The sequence below is a fragment of the Microtus pennsylvanicus genome, chromosome 2 (assembly GCF_037038515.1).
Source record: "Microtus pennsylvanicus isolate mMicPen1 chromosome 2, mMicPen1.hap1, whole genome shotgun sequence".
Classification (NCBI taxonomy): Eukaryota; Metazoa; Chordata; class Mammalia; order Rodentia; family Cricetidae; genus Microtus; species Microtus pennsylvanicus.
Window position 1 is genome coordinate 8,276,103 of NC_134580.1, and position 13,002 is coordinate 8,289,104.

Below are 13,002 nucleotides of genomic sequence, written 5' to 3' on the forward strand. Positions count from 1 at the left end.
AGCTAGGGTGGGGCAGGTATTCAACTGTCAGGTTGATGACTGTATGCTAATGCTACATTTAACCATTTGAGAGACTTCCAGATACTTTCAGTTGGCAGTGTGTGATCTCTCCACACCCTTGCCTGCTCTTATTATAGCCATTTTGCTTTTAGCCACCCTCCTTGGCATGAGGTGGCATCTCTGTGTGTTGGCTTGCATCCCCCTGGCTGTGTTTTCCTAAATGCTAAAAGCTGGGTATTTTTTCCCTGTTTGGTGGCCACAGCATCTTGCCTTTAGGAGGAAGCTGCTTTCTGTCCATGCCCTGAGCAGCTAACCTCCAACCTCCTTAAGAGCAGGGTTGTTCCTTCCCCCAAATACCACTCAGGAGGGAACTGTGTGTGACTCAAACCAACTTCTTCTGTGCATAGGCGACAGGAAGCATGATCTCTGCCTCACCTGGGATGTAGGACACCCCAGATCTGACCCTGGGAGCCAACCATAGATGCTGTGTCAGAAAAGTGAGGTAGAGGTAGACAGACAAGATCTTAACAGGCTGAGGCCACTTTATTGGGACAGCGAGGGGCCCCAACCTTCTCAAGGGATAAAGGCTGAGCTTGCTTGGTGGGGCTAGTATATACCTAAGGGACAGGTATATCTGCACACACACATATGTGGGTAGCCACCAGGAAGTTACAGCTAATTTTGAGGTTTTACTGGGAGCTAGGTAGGTTGTTTCTGACACAGTGGGGGTGTTGTCTCTACAGGAGGAGCAGACTTTATGGCTGGGGGGCTAGCGCCCCAGACAGTCAAACTCACTTCCACATGGCCTAAGGGTATTAGCAACAGATCCCAGTTCTGGGAGGGTGAAGGGGCTAAGAGGGAGGGGCTGTGGACTTTTTTCAGGGGGTCTTCTTCCAGCAGGAGGGAGTCAATGGTCCTAACGGTGGAAGGGGGTCATGTTGGGGTCCCTTTCAGGTGGGATAGGGGCTGGTAGTGACCCTCTGGGCAGTAAAAGCGTATAGTCTTTGTTGGAGAAACTCGGTGAGACAGCTGAAAGGTCAGGGACCACTGAGTAAAGTTAGCATGATCATGGTGACTGGGCCTGCCAAGGGGGCAGTCTGTAGTCCCCACATAGTCAGGTCCTTTCTCTGTGTTTGATTCTAATTGTTTAGCGTTTTCCCTAAAACTAGGCCAGGCTGGTTCCCATGAAAACAGCATCCTGTCTCTAGGAAGGCACAGGTGCCCCCTGTTGGCAGTCATTACGTCCTCTGCGGTTTTGGAGGACCGCCATAGCCAGGGAATCTATTTGATTTTGTAAGGTGCCTAAAGCTATGTTGTCCCAAGGTCAGGTCTCCCTTAATCTGATTGGTCAGTTGGCCGTGTGGTAACCATCAGACCCCATCATTGATGCCTCTGTAGAGCCACCCCCAGGAGTACTGAAGCAGCCCGGGGCTTCTCTCCTCCACTGGCATCTAAGCCTAGTGTGAGGTGTCAGGACCATCCACAACAAAAATACCTCTCGCCAGGGTAGAAGCATGGGGATTAGAAATATAGTAAAGAATGAAGACGAGAATGAAAATTATAAAACAGAGAAACATATAGGATAGTATCGGGAGGGAATTCCAGTGAGTACTGAAAATTCACCCACGTTTAATTTCCAACTGCTTAAAATACCCTGACCCCAAAAGGTAGGAGTAAGACAAAAGACTGCATTAACATAATACACAGAAATGAACAGACCAATTGAAGTCACAGGCTACATCCACAGTTAAACATTCTGTTGCTAGAACAAAACAAGTCATATACACACCCTAGACCAAACACTCTGTGGGAAAACCACTCCCTGGGGGAATCCCAAGTTATCTCCTTAAGGGAACTGGAATTTAGTTGGATCCCTAGACTCTTGTTTGAGGCAGGAACAATCTACTTCTCTATTCCTGGAGCACAAGGTCTGGCTATTAGCCACACCTGTAGACAATAACCTCGCCAGAGCAGAACTCTCTGTCAACACCTGGGTGGGACCTTTGTTTTGAGGTAGAAGCTCTATTGAGGAACCTTGGAGGAACTAGAGGAAAGTTCCAAAGCTCTGACCTTTGGTCACCGTGGAAACAGGCTCACGTTTTCGGGCATCCACAGTGAGGATGACTGGCACATGGTCCTCTAGGGTAGCAACCGTTAAGTACCATCCTGACAGGCAATGCAAGTCCCGTTTGATGCCCTTGCCTTGGGAACCAACCGGGTACAATCTGGTTCTGGCCCTATGCAGTTGGGCTTGCCAATGATCTGAACCAGGTTCTGGCTAAGCAGGGTTCATCTGTTGACTGTTCTGCACTAGGTTGGATATGCCTGCCCCGTATGTCATTGGCTGGCTCTCAGACAAATCCAGAAACTCTTCCCTGGCTCTGGACAGTGGGTCATGGCTGGAATTTTCCAGCTGGAGCATTTTTATGAGAGGGATACTGGGATAAAGAAGGGTGAGTGTGACTGTGGGGTCCTGACCCCAGGAGTGAGTTGGTGGACTGGGGTGTCCAGGTTGTGCTTGCAGGAGCAGAAATGGTTTTGGCTCCCAGGGACAACTGTAAGGTTTGGAGGGGTCATTTGCCCCATGGATGTATAATCCCAGTCTGAAATTGTGTAGATTTTTTTAATGGTTAACTCCCAAATTATGCTCCCCATCCAACAGATGAATTTCTCCTTGTCCCTGTGTGGGTGCCCTGCTCATGCCTTTGGCCTAGCAAAATCGACACAGGAAAGACCAGTTAGTGTCCACACATCCATCGTCATGTTTCCGAGGGGCATGGCCTGTCTGGAGGCAGCCACGGTGCTTGAGTCTCTTCCCGGCCAGGGGCAGTCGTGGCTTCCATGTCGTGGGGTGTTACCAGAGCACAAGCTTGTGCAGGGTGGGAGGTAAGGCACCCATTCCACGTTCCAACACCACTGAAATGAAGTTGTGCAGGGCTCTTCTTGAGGACGTTTAGTCCTATTGATTGGGGTCCAATGGGCAAAGGGTTAGAAGGTAGGCCATGTGTGTCTCAGAGAAAGAGTGAGGGAAAACCGAGGACCCGAACGGGTTATTGGGGAAGAGTGTGTCGGGGCTGAGGAATGGGTGGGATCTAATCAACCGTGGAGAAGCTGGATTCTGAATTAGGGGAGTGCTGGGAAAGCCCGATGGCCAATGAGGTCCTTGAGTGAGCGCGTATTAGGGATGGAGGGGACTAGGAAGTGAGATTTTATTTGCCACAGGGGACAAGCATCGCCATTGTGGCCAGTGTCTGGAGACAGAGCAGCTGGTGTCTGGTGACCATGTCTAACTGTTTAGAGCAAAAGGCTATGGGAAAGCCGGGCGATGGTGGCGCACGCCTTTAATCCCAGCACTTGGGAGGCAGAGGCAGGCGGATCTCTGTGAGTTCGAGACCAGCCTGGTCTACAGAGCTAGTTCCAGGACAGGCTCCAAAGCCACAGAGAAACCCTGTCTCGAAAAACCAAAAAAAAAAAAAAAAAAAAAAAAAAAAAAAAAAAAGGCTATGGGAAGATATGTACCCCCTACTTTTAGGCAGACTATTGTAAGGATGGGGGTGTAGGAAGGCATGCAGAGGGTGAGGATGAGGGCTGGGCAGCAGGGAGATTGTTACTGGCGTGTGGGGATTTTGTAGGGAGGTGGTTCATCAGCTGAATCAAAAGCCAGGACACTGGAGAGGCATTAGGCTGGGGTTTAGGCTTTTCGTGGCAGAGGACCTGGTGAGCAGAGCAGAAATTTAGAGAGAGGAAAGAGTGAAGGGCAAAAAGCCTTGGGCATAGAGAACCTTGGACCACTTGCTATTTCATTTGAAAAAGTTATCCAAGTCTGTAAGAATGCCAAAATCCAAAATTTCCAACTGGGGTAGTGATGGCCACTATTGAAGGGGTATTTAGGCCAGATTTGAGCAGATTTGAATGAGTTTGGTGGCTGGAGCTTGAAAAGATGAAGTGTTTTTTTTTTTTTTTTTTTTAAGAGAGAGACAGGATTTCTCTGTGTTGCCTTGGCTGTCCTGGAACTTACTCTGTAGACTAGGCTGGCCTCTAACACAAAGATCCACCCTTGCCTCTGCCTCTTGAGTGCTGGGATTAAAGTCATGTGCCACCATGTCCCTGCTAACTTTTTAAGCTTACCTTGGAGGCGAGCCAAGGGAGAGTCTTTTTGGGTAGATAATTTAGAGTCCATTTTGATAATTTGGTTTAAATTTGAAATGAGAAGCAGGATTGGTGGGGAGTCTTGTCTGGCATCCCCCAGGCTTAGGGAGGAGATGGAAATGGACCCAAGTATTAGGAGAGGCATCTCCACTAAGACTCGAGGGGATCACCAAGTGAAATGTGGGGGTTCCCAGAACTTCTGAGCTTCTGTGATTTGGAGAGAATAAGAAGCCCCTGGGGGTGTGGTCAGAGAACCTGAGTTATCTTGTCCTGCAGAATCTGGGAGCGTGGATGGCAGCAATCAGCTTGGAGATCAGAGTCTGGGAGAGGTGGCGGAATGAAGACGGATGGGAGGACTCAGAGGAGAGCGGAGGGTTGAGCTCAGAGCCGAAGTTCCCTCAACAAGACTTGCACTAGCCTCAAAGATCAGGTCTTAGGTCAGACTTGTGGCTATTTAGCCCATATAGTGAGCGTAGAGGGTGTCTGTGCTCCCAAAGAAACGACCCTGAGGGAGTGAGGAAGGAGGGCTTTCTGCCTAGAAGACCCAGATGTAAGAATGAAGCAGAGAAGCCCTCAGATCTGAGGCCACTTTATTGGACCAGTGAGGAGCCCAACCCTCCCACAGGGTGAAGCTGGTGCATCCAGATTGACTGGGGGCATTCCTAGCTACCAGGGAGTTACAGCCAGATTTTGTGGTTTGACTGGGAACAAAATTGTTTTCAATACCATGTATATTGTTTCTAGGGTGAAGCAGCCTGGTAAGATGGGGACTAAGCAATTCCTATGGCTTGGGGCTATTGCCCAGTGCAGCCGGACCCAATTCCTCATGACCTGAGGCAATTGCTGTATGTTACCCAACATTGTATTCCAATAGAAGCAGAAAGCACAGAGCAAGATGTGAAGCCACGCAAGGAAGGACCTAGGCCCTGGAGGGTGTCTTTCCCTTTTCTCTCTGCTGGTCAAGCCTTTCCTCCCACCTCACCCAGCTCCACAGTGGGTGAGCCCGAGGACACAGGCTACACAGCGCTGACTGTGTACCTCTGCCCACAGTACAAGAGACACTCCTATCTGGGCACCTTGACAATAGCTTGGGGGCTGCTTTTTTTTTTTTTTTTTTTTTTTTTGGTTTTTCGAGACAGGGTTTCTCTGTAGCTTTGGAACCTGTCCTGGAACTCGCTCTGTAGACCAGGCTGGTCTCGAACTCACAGAGATCCGCCTGCCTCTGCCTCCCGAGTGCTGGGGGGGGCTGCTTTTTTAATCTTGGTTAATCACAAAGTAAAATGGCCTCTCCCTTGAATGTCCCCTCGTATGAGTTATATACGTAAGGTTGGCATTTCTTCCATTTTCAGAGGTTCCCCCGCACACTGGGATACATCATAATCTTTTCTTTCATTTTGCTTATTAATTTATAGTAAATTTCCTTTTTTCCATGTGTTGTTTGTGCCCATGAACGTGTGTAGGGCCCAAGGGCGACCTCTGCTATCTTCCTCTGTTGGTCTCTAATTTGCTTCCTGGGCCAGGTTCTCTTGCTGAACCCAGAAATCACTGGAGCTCGCTCGGCCAGGCTAGCTAGCCAGCTGGAGAGGCAACTTATGACCTCCAAGTTTTTAGGAGTTCTGGAGATTGAAATTCCCATCCCCAGTGCTTTAACCACGGAGACAGCTCCCTAGTCCTCATTTTGTTTTCTGGCAATGTTAGGGGTGGACCATGAGGCCTGGTGCACGCTAGGTGATTGCCTACCCTGGAGCTATGTCCCAGCTCAAAAGCAGATTTCTCAAGTTCTGGAAAAAACTTGGTGGTATGTAATAGCCCAGGCTAGCTTGAAACTTGCAGTGCAGCCCAGGATAGCCTCAAACTCGCCGCCATCCTGATGCTTCTATCTCCTGAGTGCTGGGATTATAGGAGAGCACCGCCCCTGCTTGGCTTATGCACTATAGGGATGGATTACAAGACTTCGTGCATGCTAGGCTAATGTTCTACCAACTAAGTGACACCCCACTCCCACCGCTGCCTGCATTTGGCTTTTTTCTATCTTTTCTTTTTTCCTTTTTGTTTTTATTTTTTAAGACAGGGTTTCTCTGAGTAAGCCTGGCTGTCCTGGAACTCATTCTGTAGACCAGGCTGGCCTCTCTACCTCATAGAGATCCGCCCGCCTCTTCCTCCTCAGTGCTGGGATTAAAGGCATGTGCCGCCACAGTCCTGGTGACTTTTTCTTTCTTTTTTTTTATATATTTATTTATTTGTGTGGATGCATACATGTGCCATGGGGCATGCGTGGTCCGTGGGTTCTTGCCTTCCTCCTCATCCAGACAGGGTCTCTATTATTGCTGCTGCTGCACTGCATACCCGAGGCCTGCTGGGCTGCGAGCCTCCTCCCTCCCCCCATACTGCAGGAGCGTCGAGCTTACAGATGTGTGTCCTGCATCAGGCTTCATGCTTGTGTCACGAGGCTTGAGCAGCTAGCGTTTTTACTCTCTGAGCCATCTCCTCTTCTCACCCCTAGTCACTCTTATCATCCAAGAATCCCTTCCCCCCCCCCCATACGTTTTTAGACTCTTGCATGGCGTCTTCTCTGGCCTTGGAACCCCAGCTCCCCTCTTCCTGACTGGGCAGGGCTGAGAGAAGTGCTGCCAGGCCAGCCTTGGTGTTTTAGGCCTGGTCAGGGGCCCTCAAGTCGGGCAAAGGTCCCTCCAGACTAGACAGGCAGGGCCCAGTGTGCCAGCATCTCTGTGAGCTCCTATGCTAACTGCTGACTGCAAGGAGGCATGGTGTCTGCCCAGGTCTGCAGGGCCAGCCACTTTCTGGTCACAGCAGCAGGAAACTGCTGAGGTTGCCAGCGCTGCTCTAGCTTCCAGGGAGAAATCCTTGAAAGGTGGCCATGGGAGGTGCCTCTGCCACTCAGTGACTGAGGCCATCACTGAGCAATGTGACCCTCTTCTGTAAGGCTGAGATAGTAACAGGGCCACTAGGAGAAGCAGATGAGATAAAGGCAGCTTGTCACTGCTTGATCTCCACTTTATTAACTGAGGCAGAGTCTCCCACATGGCCTAGACACTTCTTTACTCAAAATTCCCAATTCATCTTATTTTATATGATACAGCATCCAACTTGTTCAGATTAGGGCCCACGAGATGCGTACATGATGAAGGACCATGGTCCCCTAGGGAGCCTGACAGGCCCATGGTTTCCTTGGAATAGAATGGGCCAGGGAAGAGTGGGCAGGCCTCAGACAGTGTGGTTAACCCCAGCAGCTCTGGGCTACCCCAGCTGTCTCTGCGAGGGGCAGGTGTGCAGCCCTTTGCACGTGAAAGGCAGGCTCCCAGATAAGGGGTGGTTTGTTGCTTTGTTTTGGTTTTTGGAGACTGTGCTTCTCAGTAGCTTTGGAGCTTGTCCAGGAACTAGCTCTTGTACACAGGCTGGCCTTGAACTCACAGAGATCCGCCTGCCTCTGCCTGTGCACCACCACAGCCCGGCTTAAGGGGTGGTGATTCAAGCTTCAAGCAATCTCCAAGATGTGACACCTGTTGGGCCCCAGGATCTGTGGCCACACTTGACCTAGTGTTTCCCGACAGGCCCGGGGGATGCTACAGAACCGCGTGGTGCTATGGAAGGAACAGTCGGAGGCCAGCCGCAGCCCATCACGTGCCCACTCCCCGGGGCTACTGGGCCCGTCACTGGGGCCGCCCTACCCCTCGGGCCGCCTGACGCCCACCCGGCTAGACATGGTGAGGCCCTGGCCGCCCCCGCCGCCCTTCGCGCCCCCGCCGCCTTTCGCTGGGTCCTGGGTACCACCGCCCTTCATCTGGAGCCCGCCGCCCCCCGCATCCCCGCTCTACGCTGCACCCCTCGCTCCCTGGCGCCGGGGGGTCGCCTCTGCGCCCCCGTGGTGGCCCTACCGTGTCCCCAATCCGTACGCCGACCCTTGGGACTGGGGTTGGGGTCGGGGCTAGCGAGGCTCCGCCCCTCCCGCCCCACCCCCTGCCCTCTCCCCTCGCAGCCCCCGAGGCCCCTGGGAGAGTATGGTTCCCCCCGCAGCCGGCATGGCTCCGGCTCCTACGGCCCCGAGCCGGCCGAGGCGAGGTCCGCGTCGCAGTTGGAGCCAGACCGCCGATCACTGCCCCGGACACCGTCGGCCTGTGGGTACCCCAAGCACAGAGGTGCAGGGGGCGGGCCAGGAAGGGACTGGAGGCTGGGCTGCAGCAGGAGGGATGAAGGATAGACTGTTAGGAGAACTTTCACTCATCCCCCGCAGCCTCGCTCTACACCAGCAGCACCCAGCGCTCACGGTCCAATTCCTTCGGCGAGCGCCTGAGCGGCGGGGGTGCCAGGAGAGTCCGCGCCCTAGTCTCCCATTCGGAGGGTGCCAACCACACGCTGCTGCGCTTCTCGGCTGGAGACGTCGTAGAGGTGCTGGTGCCCGAAGCTCGGAATGGCTGGCTCTACGGCAAGCTGGAGGGCTCGTCCGCGTGAGTGTAAACCCCAGGGTCCCCGCTACACCGAGATTTCCAGGCCTCCCTGGCCCCTTCTCCAATCCCCGCCCTGCCTCCGTCTACTCAGCCACTCCTGGGGTTGAGAAGAGCCTTGGAGAAGGGGACAATGGGATGGGCAGCAGGCTCTCAGACTCAGCAAAACCCCACTGCCTTCATGCCTTCTGTGTCCCCGTGCGCGCTCTTGTGCGCGCTGAGGTGCAAGGAAGGTCTCTGCCCTGCATTGCACAGCTCACAGCCCGAAGAACTTACACGAGCTGTTTGTCCTGAACCCTAGTGTGGAGGGGGGAGAACCAGACACCCCTCGTGTCCACACAAATGGGACTGGTGGTTCTCTAGGGAGTGTGCAGGGCTCTGGACTCTGCAGGAGGGGACAGGGTGTGGCTCAGCCTGCCACTCTCCCAGGACTTATAGGAAGACACAGATAGAAGCCAATGTGTGAACCCTGAAGGGCCAAGAGGTGACAGCTGGGAGCACCCCCACAGAAGACTGGGGGGCGGGTGAATGACAGGTTGGGGGGTTGTGGGGGGGTTCAGGTGGAAATATGTGGTAGTAGAAGACAGGAGGACTGGGTGGAAGAGACTGAGTAGGATGTGGGGTGTGAGCACCTTATATACTAAGGGGAACTCATGGGCGGCCAGAGGAGGCCCGTGGGTGACTGCCCAGGTGAGTGATGGGTGGGTGAGCAGAGGTGGGCCTGAGGGAGCTAATGTGACTTCTAGTTAAGGGTGTAAGTCGACGGATTGGTGCCCTGTGGGCCAGGAGCAGAGGTGACCGACGGCTCCTGCCATTCAGAGCCACATCACAGCACATACGGCTTGCAGAGCCTCCACACAAAGCCTACTGGATACCAGCAGGGTGGAGGTCAGGGAAAGGGTCTCCTCCCTGGGCGCGGATGGTTACCTTAGCCACTTTTGGAGAATAGTCTCCCAGCATCTGCTGCCCACCCCCATGGGCTTCCTGAAAGATTACGGGGTACCAAGTCTGGTGGCGAGGGACGCTCATAACTGTGCCACTCACTAGCCTAGGCCAACCCCAAACTGGTCTGAGCACTGTGACATGGAGATGTGACCTGAGGGCCTGAACAGCCTGCTTGCCAACTTAGATGCCAGCTCCTCTCCTAGAAGCCTCAGCCCCTGCTGGGATGTGAGGTTTCGTGTCACAGGCTCTGTTAGGTCTTGACTACCAGGAAAGCCATGTTGGTGGGGCAACCCAGGCCACTGTCTGATATGCCCTCAGAGCCCAGTCTGGTTGCCTCCCTGTTTACTTGGCCATGCTCAAGGGGCCATTGCTGTCTGCTCTACAGGAGTGGCTGGTTCCCTGAGGCCTATGTGAAACCTTTGGAGGAGATGCCAGTGAACCCCATGAAGCCTGTGACCCCCGTGAACTCCATGACCCCCATGAGCCCAATGAATGAACTGCCTTCCAGGTACCTTAATTGGTGGGTGGGGCCCCAAGGGTGTTCCTGTCCCTCCCTTCAGGGGACATCTATGAGATAATCTATCTCATGGGTCTGTCCTCTTTGGCCTCTGGAGAACGGTGGCCCATATTCTCCACCTCCTAATAAAGGCTGTTGTGTGCCTGCCTCCCCCCATCCCTGCCCAGCTTCAGGCCCAGCAGGTGGGAGGGGGCACCAGGCCGGGCTGCTTTCTCTAACTCAGGTCCTACCCCCTCCGGGGAAGCCACAGCCTTGATGACCTCTTGGACAGGCCAGGCATCCCTGCAGCCTCATCAGACTACTGGGATAGCAATTCCCGCTCCAGGACCCCGAGCCGCGTCCCCAGCCGCGCCCCCAGCCCCGCACCCACACCCTTGCCCAGCAGCAGGCGGAGCAGTGTGGGCAGCATGGGGGCAGCCACCGACGTCAAGGTCAGCCCACCTGTCCTCTGCCTGGCCGCTATGGAGTAGCCCAGCAAGGGAGACCTTGGCCACTCTTCTGCGGGGGATGAGAGGTGGGGATGGGGGTGAAGGAGTGCGCACGGGGTCACTGGCCTTACCTCGCAGGGGCAGTCAGCCCCAGGCCGTGGCATTGTGCAAGGCCTAGAGTTTTCTTTGAAACCAGACTTCGGGCTGCAGTGTCCTCAAATCTAGCCCTGCAGGGCCTCTACCTCCCAGTCCTGTGCTCTCCTGGGGCGAGGGGTGGGACCCCATCTTCCCTCCGCCCCTGAACCTGCCCTCCCTTCATGCAGAAACTTATGTCCTGGGAACACCAACCCCCAGAGCTCTTTCCACGGTGAGTCCCAGTGGGCAGGGAGCCAAATGGGAGCAGGTGACTCGAAACGGGAGGGCGGCAAGAAGCAGACGCTTGGCCAGATGCCTGGCCACTCTCCCTAGGTACACAGACCTGGAGTCTCTGCCCCCCTTACCCTAGCCTATCCCCCACAGGGGTACAAATCCCTTTGCCACCGTGAAGCTGCGCCCCACTGTCACCAACGACCGCTCAGCACCCCTCATCCGCTGAGGCCATGTCCTCCCCGGGGCCTGAGGTGGCCCTGCACACCTGCCCAGGGCTCTTCCAGCTGACAGCCGCAGCAGCAGTGGATCCTAGATGCCAGGCGCTACCCAGGGGACCATCCCTACCCCTCTGCCCGCAACCCAGAAACTACCTGAGGGCTGGGCCTGCAACATAGGGCAGGGTGACGGGGTGGAAGCACAGGGCAGCTGGTTGCTTTCAGGGATCCCAGACTCTCCCCAGAACTCAGCCTCTTGCCTCCCATCTTCCCGCCTGTGCTCCAAAGGGAAACACCTCCTCTTCCACACCTGTCCCCCACACAGCCCTTTTTAAAAACTTTTGTAAATGATAAATGATAAAAATAAATAAAGGAAGTGGGCACAGTGGCAGTGAAGGTGTCTGATTTGGGGGCAGGGTAAGGCCTTGGAGGTGGGGATGCTCTAGGGTGACTGGAGTCTCAAGTCTGTCTCCCCTCCAGTCACTCAGGGCTCTTGAAGTTTTCAGGCAGGGCTGCACGAAAGCTCTCATCTCCACCCCCCCATCTCCAAATGCACCCCAAGGGATGGTGCCTGTTCCCCTTAGCTGGGACACAGCACCTTTGTTCCAGCCCCTCCACCCCTCATGGTCAGGCTCAGGCCTGGATTAGCTTTATCCAAGAGAAGCCAGGAGCCCCTCTTGGAATGTGACCTGGGGCTGGGGAGGGAGCAATGGTGTATGGAAGTGGCTTGACAGGCCGGGTCTCTTCAGGGTACCACTTTGCCCCCAGCCCCAGATTACGCCCCCCCCCCGAGGCAGGGCTTTGTACCCCTGTTGGAAGGACCTGGGAGGTGAAGGAGGGTCTCCTTGCCCTTTGTCCCACTGGGTCAGCCCTGCTGGTCACTTGTGCTCAACTCCCTTACTGGTAAAAGCCTCTTAGCAGGGGTGGGATGAGGGGACTCTAAGTCCCAGGCCTGGGGAAGTTGTTTATTCAGCCGGAGTGCAGCCATCGTAGCCAAGGCTGTGGGAATCAGTATCTTCCAGTCTCACGGAGCTCGAGGAAGCCCCTCCCTGCAGGCCTCAGGAGATGTGAGGCTGGACCCTAAATCCAGAGTCAGGTCTAGGTGAGTGTGCGGTGAGGGCTGTCAGGGGACAGTTTCTTGTCTCTGTATTCATAGCCATGGAGGGGGGCAGGTAAGAAAAGTCAGAACCTGGAGTTGGGGGAGGGCAGAGTCCTGGGTGTCCCTGGGGAGAGGTCCTGGAGGGCTTCCCTGGGCCTCCCACCCTCCTGTTCTGTGGCAGATGCCATAGGACTTGGGAACCCCTTCCTAGGGATGGAGGGCCTAGATTGTGAACTGCTGGGGCTCAGGTCTCTCTTCCAGAGCCCTTTCCTCTTCCCCAAGGTTTCCAGCTGGTGTACAGGTGTTCACTCAGCCATCCTACTGGTGGGGAAACTGAGGCTCAGCCGGGAGAGGAGACTTTACAGGGCAAACTCCTTCCAGAACGGGAAGGACAAGCTGCACCAAAGGCTGCTAGGACAAGGCCAGTATGCCCTGTTGTTTTAATCTTGACTTATTCCTGGTCACAGAGGAAAGTTAGGACAAGCTGGAGGGCCACTACAGCTGGCCACCCCACTGGCTGATTGGCTCATCTGTCCACAAACTTACATGTGTTCATGGTGACACTGACAGTCCCCTACACACACACACACACACACACACACACACACACACACACACACCCCACAGTGGCTGCTGGGATCTGGCATTCACTGCACCTCTTCCCCTGCCATTACTAGGTCCCAGGAGGTGAGAAGCCCTAGCGAGGAACCCTTGAAGTCAAGCATCCACTCACCCTTCACAAGCCTTTGCAGGAAGGTGGGAAGACTCGGGGTGACCTTCCTACCTTGCTGGCTCTATAACCCTGAAAGGGCTCCAT

General features: G+C 54.5%; 1 protein-coding gene across 2 annotated transcripts in view; it reads left to right on the forward strand.

Moving 5' to 3' along the window:
- Window positions 1-11,467, forward strand: part of Baiap2l2 (BAR/IMD domain containing adaptor protein 2 like 2) — a 29,953-nt gene extending 18,486 nt beyond the window's left edge. The window contains exons 8-14 of one of the 2 annotated variants that reach the window (XM_075963507.1): window positions 7,722-7,874; window positions 8,147-8,285; window positions 8,402-8,615; window positions 9,943-10,065; window positions 10,346-10,505; window positions 10,826-10,869; window positions 11,022-11,467. In XM_075963507.1, coding sequence (XP_075819622.1) covers window positions 7,722-7,874; window positions 8,147-8,285; window positions 8,402-8,615; window positions 9,943-10,065; window positions 10,346-10,505; window positions 10,826-10,869; window positions 11,022-11,097 — 909 coding nt within the window. In that variant the 3' untranslated portion in view covers window positions 11,098-11,467. Of the gene's footprint in view, window positions 1-7,721; window positions 7,875-8,146; window positions 8,286-8,401; window positions 8,616-9,942; window positions 10,066-10,297; window positions 10,506-10,825; window positions 10,870-11,021 lie in introns of both variants that reach the window. The other variant, XM_075963509.1, reaches the window with a different exon arrangement.
- Window positions 11,468-13,002: the final 1,535 nt, after the last annotated feature.